Source organism: Capricornis sumatraensis, chromosome 4, assembly GCF_032405125.1.
Source record: "Capricornis sumatraensis isolate serow.1 chromosome 4, serow.2, whole genome shotgun sequence".
NCBI lineage: Eukaryota > Metazoa > Chordata > Mammalia > Artiodactyla > Bovidae > Capricornis > Capricornis sumatraensis.
Window position 1 is genome coordinate 74,305,373 of NC_091072.1, and position 26,165 is coordinate 74,331,537.

The 26,165-nt window shown below is 37.3% G+C and overlaps 1 protein-coding gene across 1 annotated transcript in view; it reads left to right on the forward strand.

The window, feature by feature from the left end:
• FAM186A (family with sequence similarity 186 member A) overlaps window positions 1-26,165 on the forward strand; it is a 130,101-nt gene that overhangs the window by 65,125 nt on the left and 38,811 nt on the right. The window contains exons 8-11 of the mRNA XM_068971425.1: window positions 12,335-12,527; window positions 14,911-15,062; window positions 15,737-15,919; window positions 21,122-21,129. Of these exons, the coding sequence (XP_068827526.1) occupies window positions 12,335-12,527; window positions 14,911-15,062; window positions 15,737-15,919; window positions 21,122-21,129 (536 nt within the window). The remainder of the gene's footprint in view (window positions 1-12,334; window positions 12,528-14,910; window positions 15,063-15,736; window positions 15,920-21,121; window positions 21,130-26,165) is intronic.

Here is a 26,165-nt window from a genome sequence, read left to right on the forward strand (position 1 = left end):
GAATTGATTAAGACCTTAAGAACTGTATTAAAAAATATTGGTGATGTGGCCACCAGCACCAGGCCACCTTTGTTCATTTGACTTACCCAGAGTAACAGCTAGTAGTGCCTTTCCATGGCCTCGTGTTATTTTTTCTAGGAAAAATCCACCTTCAAGAATGTTTAAAAGGATTGTTTATATTTATATTTTCCTTTCTAAAAAAAGCTGCAAAACATCTTTAACCTTAATCAATTTCATTTTGAGGGGAGTTATTTTATTCATTCCTTTGTAACTCAGAATGCCAAAATGTAAGTCATTCTTTCACTGCTAATTACTAAAATGTAAATATGAATTGGGAGAAGGCAATGGCACCCCACTCCAGTACTCTTGCCTGGAAAATCCCATGGACAGGAGAGCCTGGTGGGCTGCCATCTATGCGGTCGCACAGAGTTGGACACGACTGAGCGCCTTCACTTTCACTTTTCACTTTCATGCATTGGAGAAGGAAACGGCATCCCACTCCAGTGTTCTTGCCTGGAGAATCCCAGGGACAGGGGAGCCTGGTAAGCTGCCATCTATGGGGTCGCACAGGGTCAGACACGACTAAAGTGACTTAGCAGCAGCAAATATGAATTGATTAAAAATATAATGATGATAGAGGACATCATTCTAGTATCTGTCACTAAAAAATGCTGGCTTTTGGGTTGAAATACATTTTATCATATTAAAGAAGTATCCTTCAGCCCCTGTTTCATTATTTCTTTAAAATCAAAAGTGGATATTTAATTTTGTTAAGTTTATTAATTTACATTTTGTTAAATATGATTTCAGCACTTCATTTTCATGGTTATCAGAGAAAATATTTTCTCCTAATATTTATTAATCTGACTAATGTTTTAAACTATCATTGCATCCTTGGAATAAATCCTATTTGTATTGGGTTGGCAAAAAATTTGATTGGGTTTTTCTGCAGCATCTTATAGAAAAACCTGAATGAACATTTTGGCCAACCCAGTACCCTTCTTTGAGTGTGTTACATTTGCTAATATTTTATTTAGGATTTTATTTTGTACTGATATCCATTCATAAGTTTGGTAGTTTATTTATTTATTTTGGTGCTTTCTTTGTCAAATTTTGGTATAATTTTAAGTTTTGGTATAATTTTAAGTTTGGCATCATTTTAAAAATGTGAAAACTTTCTTTTCTATGCTGTAGAACAATTTAATGATAAAATTAGCTGTTGTTTTTAAATTTGACAGATTTTACCTGTGATACTATATGAACTTGGTGCTTTTGTGGGAAGTCCTTTGACAATTTAATTTTTATATGGCAATTAAGTTTGTTTATAATTATTGAAGATTTTGAAGACCTAAGTGACATGATGTGACCTGTTTTGGTAGAATCATTTAAAAACTGAAATAGATAGATCAACATTTCACAATATTTAATTTATACACATAACTTTAATCCCATCAAGGATCAATTCACTCATTTTTCAGTAAGCTCTTCTTTAATATTTGATATTATAATGATCAAATCACCAACAATGTCTAACAAGGAATTACATACAGACAGATGAACAATTCCATAATAAAAATGGCTGAGTCAAGAAGACTGTAACATTGTATTGGAATTTATATTGTATTTAAATATGAAAATACTGTTTTAGAGTTATATTACCACATGATCAGCATTAATATACCTGAGAAGAATGATGGAGAGGATATAAAATTATACCATGTGCTAATAATGAAACATTTCATTTCCATATGTATTGAAGAAAGTTCTTAAGATACTAAATGTGGTAGTGATAGATAGGATTTAACTTATCATTTAGTTCATCATCAACATTTAAATAATACGACAGGGACTGAGTTAGGCCCAGGGGGTGGAGGGTGGAAGGATACAAAAATGGATAAACCATATCCCTGCCTCGAGGGCACTCAAAGTCTCCTCAGAAACAATCACACAAACAGATGACTATATAGAATGAGGTGGAAAGAACAATGATGGTATATCACCAACTCTATACAGAAGACTGAGCAGACACAAGAGTTAGGTGAAGCTTCTAGGCCTTCACACTTTTGAATTATGTCTCAAAGAACTAGTAAGAGTCATTAAGGCAGCAAAGGCAGAGAGTCTAGCAGAACAAAGAAAGGAAGCAAGAAGCACAGTGTGTGTATGTGTGTGTGTGAAAAGAGTAGTTGTTTCAAGGAATGATGCATTATATCCACATAAGATGGTGGCAAATTTAAATGATAAATCTTTTGTGTGTTCTGATTGCTTCACCAACTGGCCATTCCTCCACCTCTCTCCCTCTCCTTGGGCCTCTCTATCCCCTGAGACACACAATAATAATGATTTTGGCCAATTAATAACCCTACAAAGGCCTCTAAGTGTTAAAGTGGAAGGACGAGTCTCAAGTCTCTCACTTTAAGTCAAAAGCTAGATTATGAATGAACTTAGCAAGCAAGGCAAGTTGAAAGCCAAGAAAGGCTGAAAGCTAGGCCTTTTGCACCAATGAGCTAAGTTGTGAATGCAAAGGAAAGTTCATGAAGGAAATCAACAGTGCTACTCTAGTGAATCTTACAAATGATAAGAAAGACAGTCTTATTGCTGATGTGAAGAAAATTTTAGTAGTATGGATAGAAGATCAAACCAGCCACAACATTCCCTTAATGGAAAGCCTAATTTAGACGAAGGCCCTAATTCTCTTCAATTCTATGAAGGCTGAAAGAGGTTGAGAAAGCTGCAGAAGAACATTTATTTATTTATTTATTTTAATTTTAATTTTTACTTTATTTTACTTTACAATACTGTATTAGTTTTGCCATACATTGACATGAATCCACCACGGGTGTACATGCGATCCCAAACATGAACCCCCCTCCCACCTCCCTCCCCACAACATCCCTCTGGGCCATCCCCGTGCACCAGCCCCAAGCATGCTGTATCCTGCATCGGACATAGCCTGGCGATTTGATTCTTACATGATAGTATACATGTTTCAATGCCATTCTCCCAAATCATCCCACCCTCTCCCTCTCCCACAGAGTCCAAAAGTCCGCTATACACATCTGTGTCTTTTTTGCTGTCTTGCATACAGGGTCGTCATTGCCATCTTTCTAAATTCCATATATATGTGTTAGTATACTGTATTGGTGTTTTTCTTTCTGGCTTACTTCACTCTGTATAATCGGCTCCAGTTTCATCCATCTCATCAGAACTGATTCAAATGAATTCTTTTTAACGGCTGAGTAATACTCCATTGTGTATATGTACCACAGCTTTCTTATCCATTCATCTGCTGATGGACATCTAGGTTGTTTCCATGTCCTGGCTATTATAAACAGTGCTGCGATGAACATTGGGGTACATGTGTCTCTTTCAATTCTGGTTTCCTCGGTGTGTATGCCCAGCAGTGGGATTGCCGGGTCATAAGGCAGTTCTAGTTCCAGTTTTTTAAGGAATCTCCACACTGTTTTCCATAGTGGTTGTACTAGTTTGCATTCCCACCAACAGTGTAGGAGGGTTCCCTTTTCTCCACACCCTCTCCAGCATTTATTGCTTGCAGATTTTTGGATTGCAGACATTCTGACTGGTGTGAAGTGGTACCTCATTGTGGTTTAGATTTGCATTTCTCTAATAATGAGTGATGTTGAACATCTTTTCATGTGTTTGTTAGCCATCCGTATGTCTTCTTTGGAGAAATGTCTATTTAGTTCTTTGGCCCATTTTTTGATTGGGTCATTTATTTTTCTGGAACTGAGTTGCATAAGTTGCTTGTATATTTTTGAGATTAGTTGTTTGTCAGTTGTTTCATTTGCTATTATTTTCTCCCATTCAGAAGGCTGTCTTTTCACCTTGCTTATATTTTCCTTTGTTGTGCAGAAGCTTTTAATTTTAATTAGATCCCATTTGTTTATTTTTGCCTTTATTTCCAGAATTCTGGGAGGTGGATCATAGAGGATCCTGCTGTGATTTATGTCGGAGAGTGTTTTGCCTATGTTCTCCTCTAGGAGTTTTATAGTTTCTGGTCTTACATTTAGATCTTTAATCCATTTTGAGTTTATTTTCATGTGCGGTGTTAGAAAGTGATCTAGTTTCATTCTTTTACAAGTGGTTGACCAGTTTTCCCAGCACCACTTGTTAAAGAGATTGTCTTTACTCCATTGTATATTCTTGCCTCCTTTGTCAAAAATAAGGTGTCCATATGTGAGTGGATTTATCTCTGGGCTTTCTATTTTGTTCCATTGATCTATATTTCTGTCTTTGTGCCAGTACCATACTGTCTTGATGACTGGCTTTGTAGTAGAGCCTGAAGTCAGGCAGGTTGATTCCTCCAGTTCCATTCTTCTTTCTCAAGATTGCTTTGGCTATTCGAGGTTTTTTGTATTTCCATACAAATCTTGAAATTATTTGTTCTAGTTCTGTGAAAAATACCATTGGTAGCTTGATAGGGATTGCATTGAATTTGTAAATTGCTTTGGGTAGTATACTCATTTTCACTATATTGTTTCTAGAAGAACATTTAAATCTAGCAGAGGTTGATTTATGATGTTTAAGGAAAGAAGCCTCTTCATTACATCAAATGCAAGGTGAAGCAGCAAGTGCTGATAAAGAAGCTGCAGCAAGTTATCCAGATACAGCTAAAATAATGAAGGTGGCTACATTTTAAAAAAGCAACAGTTAGAACTGGACATGGAACAACAGACTGGTTCCAAATAGGAAAAGGACTACGTCAAGGCTGTATATTGTCACCCTGCTTATTTAACTTATATGCAGAGTACATCATGAAAAACGCTGGGCTGGAAGAAACACAAGCTGGAATCAAGCTTGCTGGGAGAAATAGCAATAACCTCAGATATGCAGATGACACCACCCTTATGGCAGAAAGTGAAGAGGAATTAAAAAGCCTCTTGATGAAAGTGAAAGAGGAGAGTGAAAAAGTTGGCTTAAAGCTCAACATTCAGAAAATGAAGATCATGGCATCTGGTCCCATCACTTCATGGGAAATAGATGGGGAAACAGTGGAAACAGCGTCAGACTTTATTTTTGGGGGCTCCATAATCACTGCAGATGGTGATTTCAGCCATGAAATTAAAAGACTCTTACTTCTTGGAAGGAAAGTTATGACTAATCTAGATAGCATATTGAAAAGCAGAGATATTACTTTGCCAACAAAGATCTGTCTAGTCAGTCAGTTCAGTTCAGTTCAGTTCAGTTGCTCAGTCGTGTCCGACTCTTTGTGACCCCGTGAATTGCAGCATGCCAGGCCTCCCTGTCCATCACCAGCTCCTTGTGTTCACTCAAACTCATGTCCATCGAGTCGGTGATTCCATCCAGCCATCTCATCCTCTGTCATCCCCTTCTCCTCCTGCCCCCAATCCCTCCCAGCATCAGAGTCTTTTCCAATGAGTCAACTCTTTGCATGAGGTGGCCAAAGTACTGGAGTTTCAGCTTCAGCATCATTCCTTCCAAAGAACACCCAGGACTGATCTCCTTTAGAATGGACTGGTTGGATGTCTTTGCAGTCCATGGGACTCTCAAGAGACTTCTCCAACACCACAGATCAAAAGCATCAATTCTTCAGCACTCAGCCTTCTTTAAGGCTATGGTTTTTCCAGTTGTCATGTATGGATGTGGGAGTTGGACTGTGAAGAAAGCTGATTAAAATATTACTGCCCATTGACAATGCACCTGGTCACCCAAGAGCTCTAATGAAGATGCAGAATGATTTTATGATGTTTTCATGCCTGCCAACACAGTATTCACTCTGCAGCCCATGGATCAAGGATTAATTCTGCCTTTCAAGACATTTAAGTCTTATTATACATTTAATAAGGTTATACAGTAGCTGCCATAGAGAATGATTTCTTTGATGGATCTGGGCAAAGTCGGTTGAAAACCTTCTGGAAAGCATTCACCTTTCTAGATGCCATTAAGGTCACTCTAGAATTTGCCTGGCAGTCCAGTGGTTAAGAATCCACCTTGCAATGCAGGGGATGCAGCTTTGATCCCTGGTCAGGGAACTAAGATCCCACTGCAGAGCAACTGAGCCTGCATATCACCACTATTGAGCCCATGTATCACAACTAGAGAGTCCATACACTGCAACAAAGATCCTGCCTGCTGCAACTAAGATTCGATGCAGGCAGAATAAATAAATATTTTGTTCAAAAGATCATTCATGATTCATAGAAAGAAGGCAAAATATCAACATGAACAGGAGTTGAGAAGATGATTCCAGCCTTCATGGATGACTTTGAGGTGTTCAAGACTTCAGAGGAAGAAGTAACTGCAGATGTGGAAATAGCAAGAGAACTAGAATTAAAAGTGGAGCCTAATGATGTGACTGGATTGCTGCAATCTCATGATGAAACTTGAACAGATGAGGAGCTGCATTATAGATGAGCAAAGAAAGTGGTTTCCTGAGATGGAATCTATTTCTGATGAAGATGCTGACAAGATTGCTGAAATAACAACAAAGGATGTAGAATATTACAGAAACTTCATTGATAAAGTAGTAGCAGGGTTTGAGAGGACTGACTCCAATTTTAAAAAGTTATACTGTTGGTAAAATGCTATCAAATAGCATTGCACACTACAGAGAAATCATCCATAAAAGGACAAGTCAACGATATGGCAAACTTCATTGTTGTCTTATGTTAAGAAATCACCAGGGCTTCCCTGATAGTTCAGTGGTAAAGAATCTACCTGCCAATGCAAGAAACATGGGTTTGATCCTTGATCCAGTAAGTCCCACATTCCTTGCAGCAACTAAGCCCATGCACCACAGCTATTGAGCCTGTGCTCGAGAGTCTGGGAGCCGCAACTACTGAGCACACATGCTGCAGCTACTGAAAGCAGAAAGCTCTAGAGCCCACGCTCAGGAACAAGAGAAGCCACTGCAGTGAGAAACTCACGCACTCCAGCTAAAGAGTAGCCCCCTGTTGCTGCAACTAGAGAAAAGCCCACGCAGCAACGGAGACTCAACACACCATAAATAAATAAAATTATTAAAAAAAAAAAAAAGAAATCACCAAAGCCACCCAAAACTTCAGCAGCTACTACCTAATCAGTCAGCAATCATCAGCTCTGAGGCAAAACTCTACCAGCTCAGATGGCAATTAGCACTCTTTAGCAATAAACTATTTATTTATTAAAAACTGAAATATAGTTAATTCAAAATGTTGTGTTAATTGTAAAGTGATTCAGTTATACATATATATATGTATATGTATATATATATATATATATATATATATATATTCTTTTTCAGATTCTTTTCCATTATAGGTTATTACAAGAAACTGAGTATAGTTTCTTGTGCTGTACAGGTCCTTGTTGTTTACCTGTTTCATAAATGTGTGTAGTGCAGTTCAGTCACTCAGTCGTGTCCGACTCTTTGTGACCCCATGGACTGCAGCACTCCAGGCCTCCCTGTCCATCACCAACTCCCAGAGCTTACTCAAACTCATGTCCATTGAGTTGGTGATGCCATCCAACCATCTCATTCTCTGTCATCTCCTTCTCCTCCTGCCTTCAATCTTTCCCAGCATCAGGGTCTTTTCAAATGAGTCAGTTCTTCGCATCAGGTGGCCAAAGTATTGGAGTTTCAGCTTCAGCATCAGTCCTTCCAATGAATATTCAGGACTGATTTCCTTTAGGATGGACTGGTTGGATCTCCTTGCTGTCCAAGGGACTCTCAAGAGTCATCCCCAACACCACAGTTCAAAAGCATCAATTCTTCTGTGCTCAGCTTTCTTTTTAGTCCAACTCTTCCATTCATACATGACCACTGGAAAAACCATAGCTTTGACTAGATGGACCTTTGTTGGCAAATGTGTATCTGTTAATGATGTGTATATGTGTATATATTAATCCCAAACTACTAATTTATCTCCCCCACCCCCTGGTTAACCTTTTAGTAGCCATAAGTTTATTTTCTATGTCTGTGAGTCTATTTCTGCTTTGTAAATAAGTTTATTTGTATCTGTTTTCTTTTTTTGGCCTTCTCTGACTAGGAGTCAAATCCATGCCCTTTGTAGTAGAAGCACAGAATCCTAATCACTGGACTACCAGGAAATTCCCTGTATTATTTTTTTAGATTCCAAATATAAATGATATCATATGATATTTATCTCTCTCTGTCTGACTTAGTTCACTTAATATGATCATCTCTAGGTGGATCCAAATGCTGCAAATGGCATTTCATTTATACTTCATCTATTTCATTAGATCTTCCCAATAAGTCTTATTTTCCACATCAAATCTTTCCTGCCGTTTTTCTCTCTGTTCACACAGTCTTTTATCTGTTCATCTGTTAAAGAACATTTAGGTTGCTTCCATGTCTTAGTTACTGCAAACAGTGCTGCTATAAACAATGGGTGCATGTATCTTTACAAATTAGAGTTTTCTCTGCATATATGCCCAGGAGTGGGATTGTAGGATCATGTGGTAACTCTTTCTAGATTTTTAAGAAAACTCCATATTGTTCTCCATAGTGCCTATAACACCTATACCAATTTACATTCCCATTGACAGTGTAGGAGGGTAGTAATAGTTTTATATCCAAATCTTAGTCATATTCTCTCTTTCATGTCAGGAAGAGCGTGGTTCAAATTTCTAGTTCTAAACATCTCGAAGATTTTAATGTGCTGACTCAAATTTGTAAAGCTGATAATGTAATGATATATACTTCAAAGAATGATTGTGATGATTAAATGAAATAATATATTTTAAACTATTAAAATGTCTTATTTAACATAAAATTTAAACTAGAAACAACATCTCCAGCACAATGATTGATGCATAGTAGATGCTCAGTAAATGTTAAAGCACCTTCCTTTGAATCATAATTCTACATCAAATACTATAAAATATTTATTAGAATGAGGGCAGTATTTTATCAATATAAGTACAATTTGCTAGAAGAGTGGGAACAAGCGGTAGGAAGAAATGAACAAAAATGTTTCTAGATAGAAAATTTTAAATAATGAGATACCTCAGTGGTTGCTATTAGACTGGGTAATTAGATATTGAATTATATTTTAAAACACATAAACAATAAAATCTCTAAGTTTGAAATGAAACTGCAAACTTTTCCAAGTAGGGACATATAATTTCAATAAGGAAAAACTATGGGAAAAATCTAAAAGACTGTGTGAATAGAGAGAAAAACTGCAGGAAAGATTTGATGTGGAAAATAAGACTTATTGGGAAGATCTAATACATAGCATAGTGATCACAGTCAACAACCCTCTGTTTATAGGGACTTCCTGGTGGTCCAGTGTTTAAGAATCCACCTTCCAATGCAGGGAACACAGGTTCAATCCCGGGTTCCACTTGCAGAGGGGAAACTAACCCGGTGCTCCGCAACTAGAGAATCTCAGGCACTGCAACCAAGAGCCCATGCACTGCAATGAAGACCCAGTGCAGCAAACAAAACAAAACTATGTTTGTAAACTTCAAAGTTGCTAAGAGACCAGATCTTAATTTTTCTCATCACAGGAAAGAAATGATAATTATATGACATGATAGAGGGATTAACTAACACTACAGTGGTAATCATATTGCAGTATATAAATGTATCATCAAATCAACACATTATACACCTTAAACTTAGTTTAAATTTATATCTCAATTTTATATAAATATCAGTCAGTTCAGTTCAGTTCAGTCGCTCAGTCGTGTCCGACTCTTTACGACCCCATGAATCACAGCACGCCAGGCCTCCCTGTCCATCACCAACTCCTGGAGTTCACTCAGGCTCACGTCCATCTAGTTGGTGACGCCATCCAGCCATCTCATCCTCTGTCATCCCCTTTTCCTCCTGTCCCCAATCCCTCCCAGCATCAGGGTCTTTTCCAATGAGTCCACTCTTCACATGAGGTGGCCAGAATACTAGAGTTTTAGCTTTGGCATCATTCCTTCCAAAGAACACCTAGGGCTGATCTCCTTTAGAATGGACTGGTTGGATCTCCTTGCAGTCCAAGGGACTCTCAAGAGTCTTCTCCAACACTACAGTTCAAAAGCATCAATACTTCAGCGCTCAGTTTTTTTCACAGTCCAACTCTCGCATCCATACGTGACCACTGGAAAAACCATAGCCTTGACTAGACGGACCTTTGTTGGCAAAGTAATGTCTCTGCTTTTCAATATGCTATCTAGGTTGGTCATAACTTTTCTTCCAAGGAGTAAGTGTTTTTTAATTTCATGGCTGCAGTCACCATCTGCAGTGAATACCTCAATTATAAATATACACAGTCGCTTATATCTCAAATCCATATGAAATATGGTCATTAGAATGCTACCCAATTGCTTAATTGAGAACACCTTTATTTATAGGAATGGATGTGATAGGAATTTGGTAACACATGGAGAAATGATGCAGGAGATGCCTGTGTATGATTACATGTGATTAAAAACACATGTAATCACAGGGAACTATGCTTAATATCTTGCAATAACCTATAATGGAAAATAATCTGAAAGAGACTATGTAAATACATTTATAATATTTATACTATTTATACACATGTGTATATATAAATAACTGAATCACTTTGCTGTGACACAACATTGTAGATCAACTATACTTTTCAATAAAAAAAACTGGGAAAAAAACACATGTAATAAATATGATCATAGAAGTAGAAAAATAAAAATCACCTATGGGATATGAGGGCTTCCCTGGTGGCTCACAGGTTAAAGTGTCTGCCTGGAGGCTACTGGAAAATTAATTTAAAATGAAATAATTTAGAAAGCTAATATATTTAAGTATTAAATGACCCATATATACAGTACATTCTATGCTATTAATTACAACCTGTAAAGGAGACCTAAAAGTTATTCCCTTCCCCCCACAACCTCTCTCTATATATGTATGGCATGTGTGGCAGTAAGTCGCTTCAGTCATTTCTGGCCTGACTCTTCGCGACCCGCCAGGCTCCTCCGTCCATGGGATTCTCTAGGCAAGAATACTGGAGTGGGTTTCCACGCCCTCCTCCAGAGGCTCTTCCCCACCCAGGGACTGAGCATGTGTCTCCTGCAGCTCCTGCTTGCAAGCAGATTCTTTACCACCGAACCACTGGGGAAGCCCCTCTCTATATGAAAAGCACATTCATTCAGAAAAACATCTTCAGTATGTTCCCATGGCCCACCTCCCCCTAGATCCAAACACCACAACACACCTTTTTCTAAGGCCTTTCATAATCCAGCTGTTTCAGTCTTATCCTCCAATATGTATCCTTTCACATATCTGTGGTCTAAAAAGTTCCATACTATTCACCACTCCCAAAATATAACTTTCATCGTCTTGCCTGTATTTATAGTATTCCCTCAATCTGGAATTCTTCATCCCTCTTTTCTCAGACTTTAGTGGCTGTAAGGTTTACCTGAGATTTTGTTTAAAATACAGATCCTGAAGCCTACCACCAAGCTTTTTTATTCAAAAGGTCTGGGAAGGTACCCCATATTCAACAAGTACCACCCTCCCTCCTCCCCACAAGATGAATCAGTCCAGGTGAGTAGGGTCCACACTTTGAGAAATATTGGTATTGTGGAAAGAAAGATCTGGGTTTGCTTCCTAAATCTGTCATTAATTAATTATGTGACTTTTGAAAATTTGTTCAGATTCCTTTTTCTCTCCTGTAGAATGGGGATGGAAAAAAACTATCTAGGCCCAAATGTTGTGGCACAAAAAACGGAGAGTACTACATCCTCCAGATCGTACTCAAATTTTCCTATGGAGCCTTCTTTATTCCTCTTGTTAGAATTAATTATGTTTTCCTGTTAGCTCAAACAGATCAACTGCTATTTAGCATTTATTTCATTATCTGACATAGTTAATTTTTATGAGTCTTCTAACCTGGCTTGTAAGTGCTTTGAAGGCAAGGACAGTCTTTTTCAAGGTATTAAATACCTTCTATATGTCTTATATATATCACTACTAAAATATTACTGTATTTTAAGAGAAGGCAATGGCAGCCCACTCCAGTACTCTTGCCTGGAAAATCCCATGGACGAATTTTCCATCCTGGGAGGCTACAGTCCATGGGGTCACAAAGAGTTGGACACGACTGTGTGACTTCACTTTCTTTAAAAAATAATAAGCAATACTACTGTAACACTAAAAACTCTGTGCGGAGTTAAGTAAATATTTGACAGTCATATAGAGTTTTGAAAGTTTGGTCACATAGGGAACTAGATGATGGTCACATTAAGCAAGCCTGCCACCCCTCTACCATCTCTACTTACTAAGGATGAGATGAGAATGGGAAGTAACTGAGGCCAGGTTAGCTGAGTTAGCGTCAGAAATTTTATCAACCTAATTCTTGTTAATTTTTCCAAGGAACAACATAATTAAACGATTACTAGCCATCCAGGATACTGGAAGAAGTTATGAGACCCAGAACCTCTACATAATGCTGAAGAGGATTGATGATTACCAAAAAACGGTGATGCAGATCTGGACAGAGAAGCAGAATTCTCTAGAGCAGAAACGGAATCAGTGCCTAAGGAAAATGATGTACTTTTTCAGCCAGGTAATCTGTTTTCTACTCCCTCTCCCCAGTCTGTTGTAAGAAAAGTGAAAGGGGCAGGTTTTGAAACTTATTAATAACAGTTCCCTAGAGAGACCATGTATATTAATGCCCTGTGCTGCTGTTAACATATTACAAATTTCATGGCTTAAAAACAACAGAAATGTATTCTCTTATGGTTTGGTTCCTTCCAGACGCTCTAAGGGAGAAATTTTTTCCAAGCTTCTCTTCTAGACTCTGGTGGCTATAGACAATCCTTGGCTTGTCGTTGCGTAACTCCAGTCTCTGCCTCTGTCTTCTCCGTGGCCTTCTGCCCAGTGTGTTTTTTGTTCTTTCCTATTATAAAGCCAATGTATCATTGAATTTAGGACCCATCTGATTAAACCAGGATGATCTCATCTTGAGATCCTTAACTTAATTATATCTATTGATGGTGGTGTTTAGTTGCCCAGTTGTGTCAACCCTTTTGCAATCCTATGGACTTTTGCAACCCAGAAGAGCTTGCCAGGCTCCTCTGTCCATGGGATTTCCCAGGCAAGCATACTGGAGTGGGTTGCTATTTCCTACTCCAGCGAATCTACCCAACCCAGGGATTGAACTCACGTGTCTTGCATCTCCTGCACTGGCAGGCAGATTCTTTACCACTGCGCCACCTGGAAGCCTGTAAGAATGGGAGAGACTTCCAGAAATGCTCAACTCCTTCCTAGTCAACCCATATTTACCAGCCTCTAGGTATGAAACCTCTTGAAGTCTTTGCTCTCCAACTGATTCTTGTTTACTTCTTTCCTCAAAACTATCAGAAAGCAAGTTTTAATAGCAAGCATTTACAAAAAGGAGATGAGTTAATTAACTTGCTTACATAGTACCAGGCACAGAAGATCCTGTTAAACTCTGACATTCATCCAGTGTGAATGGGTGAATTCACTCTGATAACCAGCAGTATTGCTTTTGGAAGTGATAGTGACCTTCCAAAAGTTACAGAGCTGAGATAAGATTTCTTTGCTCTGGAATTACATGCTGCCCTTACTTTCTCCAGCATGCAGCTCTGGAAAGTTTTTGGAGTTCTAGGAATATTTTCTATTTGTACATCATTCTGTTTCACTAAAGTAATTAATTAATAAGATTAGCTTACTTGCTACTCTAGAAGGTACAGAGAAACTTCTCATTATAGACATGTTGTGAAGTTTTTAGAAGTTACTTTTTTTTGGTTGTGCCACACAGCCATGTTTCCCAACCAGGGACTGAACCCAGGCCTGGAATGAAGGCCGAGAATTCTAACCACTAGGCCACCAGGGAACTGTCCAGAAATTACATTATAAGTTACAATATATAAATATTAAAACTCTCTCACCTTAAAAATGGATATTTTTGATAGTTCTGGGTTTGGAAAATATGACCAAGGTAGATGGAGTAAGGCAAGATGAATTGGCAATGTCATGGGCTGTCTAACAGGAATGACAATGTCTAGGGCATTTCAAAAGATGAATAAAGGTCTGGGGTCAGGAAAGCTAGAATCTAGATAATGAAGTAGGTATGAAGCTATTAAGAAAGGAGAGGGAAAAACAAAAGGAATAAAAGGGTAGAAATGCATAAATACCTTACACTGATTCAGAATTGTGGTCAAGAAGTTGGTTCTGCTACCAGACTGGCTTTACTACATACTAGCTAAGAGACCTTGGGCAAGCCACTTAAATTTTCTGAGCTTCATATCCCCATATGTAAGACAAGGATAATAAGAGCACCTATCTTATAAGACTGTAAATATTAAATGAAAGTGAAAGTGAAGTTGTTCAGTCGTGTCCGACTCTTTGCAACCTTTTGGACTGTAGCCCCACAGGCTCCTCCATCCATGGGATTTTCCAGTCAAGAATACTGGAGTGGGTTGCCACTTCCTTCTCCAGGGGATCTTCCTGACCCAGGATTCGAACTCGGGTCTCCCACACTACAGGCAAGTTAACATATAGAAAGCATCTGACAGTCAATGTTAGCTATCATTACATTTGCACAGTGCTTCTTCACAATTTGTGAAGTTTTCCAAACATATTATCCAACTCTCACAACAACCTTGTATTATTATTCTTGTTTTAGAAATGAGAAGAAAGAGGTGCCAATGAAATTGGCAACTAACCCAAAGTCACAAAGCTAGGAAATGAGAGAACTAAAACTAGAACTTAAAGCAGGACCATGGTCTTTATATATTAATGGCTGCCAACTCTGAAACTGTGTGTTGGAGGTGGGTACTGATTGAAGAGTGCTCAGAGGAAGGGAGAAAAGGCATGGAGAAAGAGAATTTGGAAGAGGAAACTAGGGCCAGCTCAGAAGATCATCCTAAAGACTTTGGCCATTTCTTTTCATGATTTCCTCTTTCTGATTTATTTACTTTTAGCTTCAAGAGATATATAAATTGAATCTCGATCAACCTATCCCTTTGGTCATTGAAAAAAAGCAAATACCTGCCTCTACCAAATCTGTTCAACAGCCATGTTCAAAGCTACTGAAAGAAGAGAACAGGAAGTATAACATTCTCAATAAATTTAGGTGTGTGGTAGGAAAGACTGACATTAAACTTTCTTTGGATAATAAATGGAACCTAATACTTTTTTTTTTCTGCCCAAGAGATTCCCCTTCTCCACAGTTATGATATGGTGCAGTGGATAGTGGTGGTGCAAGTATTAATCTTCTTAGCTAGTCTGCAAAAGGCTTATTTCTACTTAAAACTTTAACATCTAGTTTTGAGTTCCTTTAAAAAACGAAGTTGATTCTTCCTTAGTAAGAAACAAATTATTTCAATATACACAATGAAGAAACTTAGAAACATTTTCTTAAAAAAAAAAAAGATAGAAACTTTGGGAAAGAAAGGGAAAAGATTATTGTGGAGGTAGGGCAATAGCCTGAATATGGAATGTATAATCCATGAAGCTAAGAAAGTTGTTTAAAATGTATTAGTAGATAAAGTCATGGAAAGGCAACTTTCAGGAAAAACAAAAAGCTATTTCTGCAAATTCTGCTTTTTTAATCCATCTCTCAGTTGAAGTGATCATAACTAAAGTTCCTCAGTGCTAGTGGGAGCTCTATAGGACAGGTGGAAAGGGAAGGACAGGGAGGCTCTATAGGTGGTGGTGAAGAAAAGGAAGGATGATAGGAATTATATCTTAAATGACTTTGGAGCTCAGGAGAGTCTGACGCTTAAGGAGTGCTCTCTGATTCTCTAGAAAAGACGACCAACTGCAAGCCATCTGGAATGCAGATCTATCCACTTCGAGTTACCCAATAACAGAGAAGACATCAATGCATTCACTCTGGGCGCAGCTGGGTGGGTACCCAGATATTCCTTTGCTGCTTCAGTTAGATGTTCAGTCAGCCTTCATAAGATCTCTTACATGTATTCAATCAAGGTAAGTTAAGGACTGGGCGAACTCTGATAATTGGGCCTTTGGTCATGTACCTTTTGTTTCCTTAACTTGACTTACAGCACGAGGAAGTTGCCAAAAGTAGGTTCTTGGTGTGACATCAAACTCACACCAGTTATAAAAAAGTACCCATAAATTCAGCATTAGTCTTTTAGTGGCTCTTTTCATGGGCCTATTGGAATAATATAAACAAACAAACAGGCAAAAAAACAGTTATAATATGGCAAAACTTTATCTAACACTAGAAACGTCCACTTTTGAATTCCACTTAGGGATTTATTGTTGAAAATACCAGAAAGACCATTGTAAAATGCTTTTGCTCACTTCATGCTTCAGCAACATGACCTTAAATTCAGCTGTCATATCTAGGCCCAATCTGAAGGAAATTCAGGGCTTATATCCCAGGATACACTAAATACACTTGGAAACAATAAGTAAGGTGGTAGTCATGTGGTTCCACGTTTCCAAATTCTGTTAAACCAGATTTTAAAATATCATTGGAAATCATTCCAGTGGAACTAAAGAGTTTTAGAGTCTGCATTACCTCTTTCAGGAAAGGGAATTATTTAATGTTCTAAACCAACAATTTAGAAGACTGAACTTTGTAGCCTGAAAGAATCTGTGGTAGCAGTCTCATTTATTCTGGTGAAATCCAAGTCCTGGGGTAAGAAGAAACAGCATCATCTCATAAATTTGTTTAGGTGGCAGATACCATGAAATAAAACACTGAAAATTTTACTATAATAAAGTAAAATAATAGCAAAAACATTATGTAATCTTGTTGCTGCTGTTCAGTCACTAAGTTGTGTCTGACTCTTTGCAGCCTCACAGACTGTAGCACACCAGTCTCCTCTGTCCTTCTATCTCCTGGAGTTTGCTCAAACTCATGTCCATTGAGTTGGTGATGCTCTCTAACCTTCTCATCCTCCGCTGCCTCCTCTACCTTTTGCCTTCAATCTTTCCCAGAATCAGGGTCTTTTCCAATGAGTTGGCTCTTTGCATCAGGTAGTCAAAGTATTGGAGCTTCAACTTCAGCATCAGTCCTTCCAATGAATATTCAGGGTTGATCTCCTTTAAGATTGACTAGTTTGATTTCCTTGAAGTCTGAGGGACCCTCAAGAGTCTTCTCCAGCACTACAATTTGCAAGCATCAGTTCTCTGGTGCTCAGCCTTCTTTATGGTCCAACTCTCACATCTATATATGATTACTGGAAAAATAATAGCTTTGACTATATACATCTTTGTTGGCAGTGATGTGTCTGCTTTTTTAATACACTGCACCTAGATTTGTCATAGTTTTCCTTCCAAGGAGCAAGTGTCTTTCAACTTCATGTCTGCAGTCACCATCCACAGTGATTTTGGGGCCCAAGTAAATAAAATCTGTCACTGTTTCCACTGTTTATCCATTTACCATGAAGGGATGGAAAAAGATGCCATGATCTTAGTTTTTTGAATGTTGAATTTCAAATCATCTTTTTCACTCTCCTCTTTCACCCACATCAAGAAGCTGTTTAGTTTTTCTTCACTCTCTGCCAGTAGAGAGGTATCATCTATGTATCTGAGGTTGTTGATACTTCTGGTAATCTTGATTCCAGTCTGTGAGTCACCCATCCCAGCATTTCACATGATTTACTCTGCATAATTCTGCATGTAAGTTAAATAAGCAAGGTGACAATATACAGCTTTGTCATATACTCTTCCCAATTTTGAACCAGCCCATTGCTCCATGTCTGGTTCTGTTATTTCTTGACCCACATACAGGTTTCTCAGAAGACAAGTAAGGTGGTCTGTTATTCCCATCTCTTTGGAAATTTTCCAGTTTGTTGTGATCCACACAGTCAAAGACTTTCATGGAGTCAATGAAGCAGAAGCAGATGTTTTTCTGGAATTCTTTTGCTTTCTCTATGATCCAACAAATGTTAGTAATTTGATCTCTGGTTCCTCTGCTTTTTCTAATCTCAGCTTGTACATCTGGAAGTCCTGGGTTCATGTCCTGCTGAAGCCTACCTAGCTTGAAGTATTTTGAGCATAATCTTACTAGTATCTTGTAATTAACACTATCCTTGCACCTACCATGTATTGTAATTACCTTATTACTTACCTTCCCTGATTTCAGACAATATATTTTAGGGAGATTAGCTGCTTATTGTGTTCAGCTGCTTCTGTTTTTGCTCTGCCTTTTGCTTTACTTTCAAAAATATTTACTACTTACTATGTGCCAGGTACTATAAATGAGGCACTGAGATACAATATGTGAGAAAGTTTCAAGAGACCATGGATGGCAGGCAGAAGGAACAATATGTGAAAAAATTCAGGACCAATAACATATTGCTTCTTTTACTTTATCTCATAAATTTTTAAAATTAAAAATATATACAAACAGAAACCTCCCTATCCCCCCAGTACCCTTTCTTCCTGTTTCCCACAGGGGTGACTGGGATTAAAATTTCTCTTCCTGCCTTGATGTGTTATGTGATGCTTAGAGCTAGTGTCATCTTTGGCAACCCTGAGGTGATAACCACGGGACCAAAAAGACAATACACCAAGAATTATAGAGGAGGAAGATAAGTAAAATCCCATCTTTGATGACATTAAGTTACTAGAGCAACCCTGAGTACACTTGCCCCTGGCCTTTTTGTTAGACGAGCAATGAATAACTTCTTAGCTTCAACCATCCTTAGTCAGGGATTCTGTTACAGCTCAAAAACATTACTGACTTAATTAGTTTATATTTTATCCCCCTGAGGAAAGCTTTTCCTAATCTTCCATATTGCCATCATGTGCCATTTCCCCAAATTCCATAATATCCTAAGCTTATTACTCTATCATTGTATTTACCACATGTATTATAATGATCTGTTTATGCATCTGTCTCTTTGTATCCCAAGAGGTCTGACATTTTGACCCATTAGAAATATTCAAAAAAGTTCAATGTTGAATGAATGAATACATATATGTTTCTGTCTCCAAAGAGGTAACAATCAAAGTAGGGGATGATAAGATACTAATGAATTACAAAAGATAACAACTATCAGAAGAACAATTTTTTTTTAATTTTAAGAAGTTTTCATTTATTTATTTATTGGCATTGGCCATGCTGCATGGCTTGTGGGATCTCAGTTCCCCCACCAGGAATTGAACCCAGGCCCCTAGCAGTGAAAGTGCCGAGTCCTAACCACTGGACCTCCAGGGAATTCCCAAAGGAACAGTTTTCAACAATATATAATTTGAAATATTTTCATTAAAAATTTCAAAAATATATAAAGCATAAGAAAGTATAACAAAGAAGATAAATTACTTTCGACCTCTGCCATTCAGGGATAATACTGCTGCTAACATTTTGGTATATAAACTTCTATTTGAAAAGCAAAGTTGTATTATTCTATTAAGGTATAATTTTTTTTTAACAAATGAGGTTAGGAGCTGTTCAAAAATCACAATCTTTAGTTAGCAGCACACAGACTCTAGGGAAAATGAAGCAAAAGAGTAAGCTAAGAAGAAAACATAAGTAACAATGGCATTTTTATTTGATTCATTTAAATGCAAGTGGTATCAGTACATATTTACCATATATTAGAGTAATACCTATTATAGTCCAAAATTTGAATTTATAAAAACAAAATGCAACTTTAAGAATTTTATCACATTTGCCTAAGAATGGTTTATACAATCTGATGAACACTTACTATGAGCTAATCCTAAAAACAACAGCAAGACCTAGATTAACCCAAACTTTGTTATATGAATGACTGAAGAAAATTTTATTCCAGCTAATGATTTCTGTTTTGGGTTTCCTTGTTTATTTGTTTCCAGGAAATAATTTCTAACCACACTATGGGATGGTAATATTTTATGATTCCAACTAAATACTGATTAGAAAACTGGGTTCACATTAAAAATAAAATTATAGCTTGCCTCAAGAATGTTAAATAAGCCAGACTATCATTAATTAACTAAATAATTTCTATAAAAATATTTATTGAGGGCTTATTATTGCTAAGTACTAAGCAGAGGCCAGGGATGTTAGAATAAGTGAGATATAAGTTTCTGTACTTTTGGGGTTTATATTCTAATGGGAGCTATAGAGAAGTAAATCAACAGTTCCAATACCATATGATTAAGTGGTAAGTGATGGTGAAAGCGCTAAATGTTTTGGAAGTACAAAGAAGTATTCAACCCAGACAAAGATAAAGTGCCAGAGACGTTTTCCTAAAGATATGGACAATTAAGCAAAGATTTAATATCAAGAGAAAGATGGGTGATAAAGCAGGAGGAATGGCTGTGCTGGAGAGAAGGAATGAGGAATTGGAATTTTTTGAGGAAAATTGGTCAGCCTGGTGAGACTGTTATGTACAAACTCGAAGTGTTAAGATTAGAGAGGTAAGTAGGGTCAGAGAAACCACGAAGGTATTTGTAATCCATATTAGGTTCCCCAGACTTTATCTAGAGGGCTATTAAAGTTGTTTTAGTATTTATTATCGATATTTCAGATCGCAAGAAACATAGTAATATTAAAAATCTGCATATGCAGAAATAAAATACGCTCTTTACAAAAGAAAAGAAAAACCCAAAAAGCAAAACTTAAAAATATATAGTACAAACACACGTAAAAGTGAATTTCTTCATTGTACCCCTAACCAATGACCTTTTTTTCCTTCATGTGCCAGAGAAACCATGATCCTGAATATGGTGTTAATATTTCTACACATTTGGCTTTGTACTTAAAAACATAAACACATAATTGACCAAGGTGCCCAGTTAAATCTGCTGTTTTTCTCTACTAATTTCTGCTCTAATTTTTATTATTTCTTTTCTTCTGATTATTTTGGATTTTGTTTGCTCCTCATTTTTTAGTTTCCAAAGGTGGAAGCTTCTTTCCTAACATGTGCACTCAATGCTATAAATTCCCCTCTAAGCACACTGTTTTGCTGCAGCTCAAAATATTTGATGTTTCTATTTTCATTTTAATTTAGTTCAAAATATTTTAAGATTTCTCTTGAAAAGTCTTCTTTAAAGAAAATTCACATTATACAGTATTCCTGTGTGGTATCTACTTTTTCATCAACATCCTTAGCATATTAATCATAGTTAATTATGATTGTAATTATCTTAATTACAATATCACTACTGTACCTTACTCTGGTTCTGATGCTTGTTCAGCCTCTTTAAACTGTGCTTTTCTTCTAGTGTGCTTTGTAAGTTTTAAACTAAAATCCAGACATGATATATTAGGTGAAAGGAACTCTGGCAAATAGGCCCCTAGTGGTATGGTAGTGAAGTATGGGAGAAGGGGAAACATTTTACAGCTCTGTGATTAGGTCTCATCTTTTGGAGAACCTGTACCTCTGGACTGTGAACTTTACCAATGCTTGCCAGTACCCCTGACCCTTACCTCACCTTAGATGGGACAGGATGGCTAGAGCTGACTGGAGTTGGGTATTTCCTTCAAGCAGGTTAGGCCCTGATAAAACTCCAGCATGTTAGACTTTGGTAAATAGTTTCTCTTGAGGGTAGATTTGTTAAGAAGAACAGAAGGCTCTGCTCTACTTCAGAATGGTTACCTTCCCCAGTCCTCTGGGGTAAACAGGGGATTTTTCTCCAATCTTCACTGTCAGGACTTAGTAGAGTTTCTGGAGGTCCCTTTGACTAGGTCCTCTGGATTTTTTAACTCTCAGACTTGTTTATACTGAGCCTGCAACCATTCATCAGTTACAGTTTTAGGTTTTCTACCAGGCACTGGTTCCTGCAGAAGCTTCTGCTCATTAGCTCATGATTGAGCTAAGCTGTAATTCTCTATCATCTGTCTCTCCAATTTGGGGGCAGTGGTTTGCCCTGTGACCTCATTTCTCTGAAGAATCAAAGAAGAGTTGCTGATTTTTAACTTTGTTCAACTTATTTGTTAAGACCGAGAGGTAACTTCTTGCATATATTTTTCAAAAAATTTCCATGCACTTACTTTTGGTTGCAAAAATGGACTCATGTCAGACACATCTTTTAACCTACTTTGTGTTTCACTTAAATTTTTCTACATTAATATAGACTTACAGCATCACTTTTATTGTTTATATGACATTTATTATGCAGGTCTATCATAATTTATTGAACAGTTCTTCCACTGATAGAAATTTGGATCTTTTTCAACATTGCAAACAATGCTGCAGCAAATATCCTGGTAGAGGTTTGTATATTTATATGAAGATTTCCCTATGAAAATTCCATAAAATCATTTTTTCCAATTACAAAGGTAATGAATATTCATCATAAAAAATCTGGAAAATACAGACAAGTCCATGCCTAGAAATAACAACCATTGTCAATATTCAGGCCATGTTCTAACTTTAGGTATAAGAATACTGTCTAATATATATAAACTACTGTCAAGTCCTGCTGTTCCTGATTTTATCCTGGGAGACATTCTGCCTTGTTAAGGTGACTTTTATATATATGGCTTACATATTAATTTTTCTAGTTTAACTTTGATTTCTGGAGGCACTCAATTTCCCTATGAATCATCTGTATTCCCACAAATGTGTTCAAAAGCAACTTGTAATAAGATTTTCTTGTCTTGTTTCCAGGTTTAAGAAGATTCCCAGGTGACTGTAAAATTAAATACAAGTATGTTGAAAGTAAATTTCAACATTTCAGTAAAATGTCTATTTTGCTCTCTTTCATGTATATACATTGCTTTGCCTATCCTATGCTTTTATTTCTGCCTATAGTTCTTCAGGCTAAACACCTTCATTTCCAGACTATTACCACTCAAGAAAGAATATCTTCTGCTCTAACTGCTAGAAACACAAAGCTTAACGGTAGGTTTCAAGCTTTAAGGTAGGCTGTTACAAAATGATCCCCGATGTAATGGCAAAGTGGCACAGTATGCCTCCCATGCCAACCTAAGCCTAAATATACCTCGGAAATAAGAAATGAATGGGTAAAAAAAAAAATGAAAATGAAACCAGCAGAAATCCCTGGAAGGTCAGGAGATACTTATGATTTGATAAAGAAGGGAAATAGAAGCCCTGGACAGAGGAGGGCCAGGCTTCCAACATGGAGAGTAGATTTGGGGAGAAATCTTGAGTTGGACTCTTTTCTATCCACCACTGCCCAGAGCAGATCACTACCTTTCCCATCAGCTCTCCTACAATACCAGAAAGTAGGTTCACAGGGGAACACTACTGGAAAGTTGGATTGAAAAAAACCCAGTAACTGCTGAGTCAAGAAACAAGCATCAAAGTGTTTCCTCCTACCTTTCCTCATAGGCTTTCTCTTTACCCAGAGGGCTAGACAAATACATCTTTAGAAAAGAACAAAGCCTTGGATATAGAGAAGTTCGCCAAGGGGCAAAGCCCTCTGATGAGAGCAATACACATAAGGATATTCAAAGTTGGACTGTCTCACTCATCAGGAGTGGTATACAAGCTAAAGCCTAGGTTTTGACACTTCCCACCTCATTCTCCTTCCATTACCCACTGAGATAATGGATACTCATGAAAGAAAATGACCTCACAGGGAAAAGTACCTAGACAGTTGGGAAGAAAATAAATTAAAACCTACTCTAGATGAAAGAATTACTAGAATACAAGTCAAATAAAGACCATAAAGAAGGTTGAGTTCTGAAGAATTGATGCTTTCGAACTGTGGTGCTGGAGAAGACTCCTGAGAGTCCCTTGGACAGCAAAATCAAACCAGTTAACCCTAAAGGAAGTTAACCCTGAATATTAATTGAAAGTTCTGATGCTGAAGCTGAAGCTCCAATACTTTGGCCACCTGATATGATGAGCCGACTCATTGGAAAAGACCCTGATGCTGAGAAATATTGACAGCAAGAGGAGAAGTGGGCGACAGAGGCTGAGATGGTTGGATGCCATCACTGACTCAATGGACATGAGTTTGAGCAAACTCAGGGAGACAGTGAAGGACAGGGAAGCCTGGCATGCTGCAGGTCATGGGGTCGCAAAGATTCAGACACAGCTTAGCAACTGAACAACAACAATAAGCCAAATAAATGTTCCCAAGAGGATATTGATAATGAAGCAGAAACAAACATTTATGAAGAACCAAGTAGGATTACTGACTATTCAATGCATAATTGAAATAAACTCACTAGATGATATAAACAGCAAAATGGACATAACCCAAGATCAGTCAAGAAACTTTTCTAGAAGATATTGAGAAGGAATAAGAGATGAAAAAATACAAAAATTAGTAAATATGAGGCTAGAGAAACTTCCCTGGTGGTCCAGTGGTTAAGACTCTGCCTTCCAATGTGGGGAACGAGGGTTCAATCCCTGGTCAGGGAACTAAGATCCCACGTGCTATGCTGCAGCTAAGTCTGCATGCTGCAACTAAGATCCTATGCAGCCAAATAAATAAACATAAATAAATTTTAAAAAAAGAATTTAGACATAGAAAAGACAGCATTTATATAATAGGAGACTTCCCTGGTGGTTCAGACGGTAAAGCGTCTGTCTACAATGCGGGAGACCCGGGTTTGATCCCTGGGTCGGGAAGATCCCCTGGAGAAGGAAATGGCAATCCACTCCAGTATTATTACCTGCAAAATCCCATGGACAGAGGAGCTTGGTAGGTTACAGTCCATGGGGTCGCAAAGAGTTGGACACAACCGAGTGACTTCACTTCACTAACAGGAGAGAAAAAAGTTATTGTAGGGAAGATGATATTTTTTTTTTAAAAAGTGAGAACCTTCAAAGAAAGATTGATATTGGAAGGGTATATAGGGAGTATAAATTAGGCTGATATGGGAAGATTGAATACTTATTGATATTTTAATGAAATTTAAGAAGTCCAAAACAAAGAGAAAATTCTAAGCAAAGCAGCTTACCCACAAAGAAAATGAATCAGAATGATGTCAGACTTCTTAGGAGCAACAGTAAGGACAGGAAAATAATAAATATTTTTAAAATATTAAAAACAGAAACTTTGAAGCTAAGTTATATTCAACTAAGCTATCGCTTAAACATGAGGGTATAACAAATATATTCTCAGACCTTCAAGGTCTCATCAGATTGTCATTAAGACCCCTTTTAAAAGTATTCTTGAAGGAAGTAATCTATTGAATGAAAATTTTAGGAAATCCTATAAAATATAAGATAGTAAAAATGAGAAAATAATTTTGTAAAGCTTGTTGGTGTCTAAGAAACGTCGTATATACATATATACATAAGCATTATACACACCCACACACTCAAGATATAACAAAGTAGGGGGAGAGTGCAATATCCAGAGGTAGGTAAGAGTGTATATTCAGGGATTTGTCCTAGGACTTCCCTGGTGATCCAGTGGCTAAGATTCTGTGCTCCCAATGCAGGGGACCAGGGTTTGATCCCTGGTCGGGGAACTAGATCCCACATGCCACAACTAAGAATCATGCATGCCGCAACTAAGAACGAGTACAGCCAAATAAAAAAATAAATATTTTTTTAAAAGTATCTGTACCATTAAGGGCGAAGGCACAGATAGGTGTTGATAAGTTTAGTAAGTTGGAAAAGATAAATACAAGTAAGAATCTTAACAAGCTAAAGATAACCAATGGAAGAACAAATATAAAATGTGTACTTTTCAAACCCATAGAAAAAACTGATTAATATAAGGAAATAAGCAAGAAAAAATGAAAGAAAATTTAAACTAGGATGAAATAAAATATTCAACATAAAAAATAATTTGTTTAATTTACCAAGAAAAGATAAAATTTTCAGATTTAATTTTAAAATAAGATCTAGCAATATAATGTCTACAAGAGACACACTTAAAAGAAGGACAGGACAAAAGGAATTGAAAAAACAGCAGATATATGTATAACTGACTCACTTTGCTGTACAGCAAAAAGCAGCACAACACTGTAGATTAAATGCCATTAAAATTTTTAAAAAGGAGGACAGGACAAAGTTAAGACAAAGAGATAGAAAAAGACAAATATGTACACCCCACCCAACACCTGCCGAGGCAAAGCAGACATGTAATAACAGGCAAAAATAAAATGCAAGGCAAGAAGCATCATCGGGGCAAAGGGAGATAGTAGATAAAGAATATAGAGATAATACCATGCACCTATATTGTTAATAAAGATGATTATAACACTATAACCTCAAAATATGCAAAGCAACATCTGACCCCTTGCTCTTTCCTGATAATACTGATAATACTTGCTCACTTGCCACCCACTCAAATGATGTCTATTTTATTTATTTACTTAAATTAATTAATTATTTTA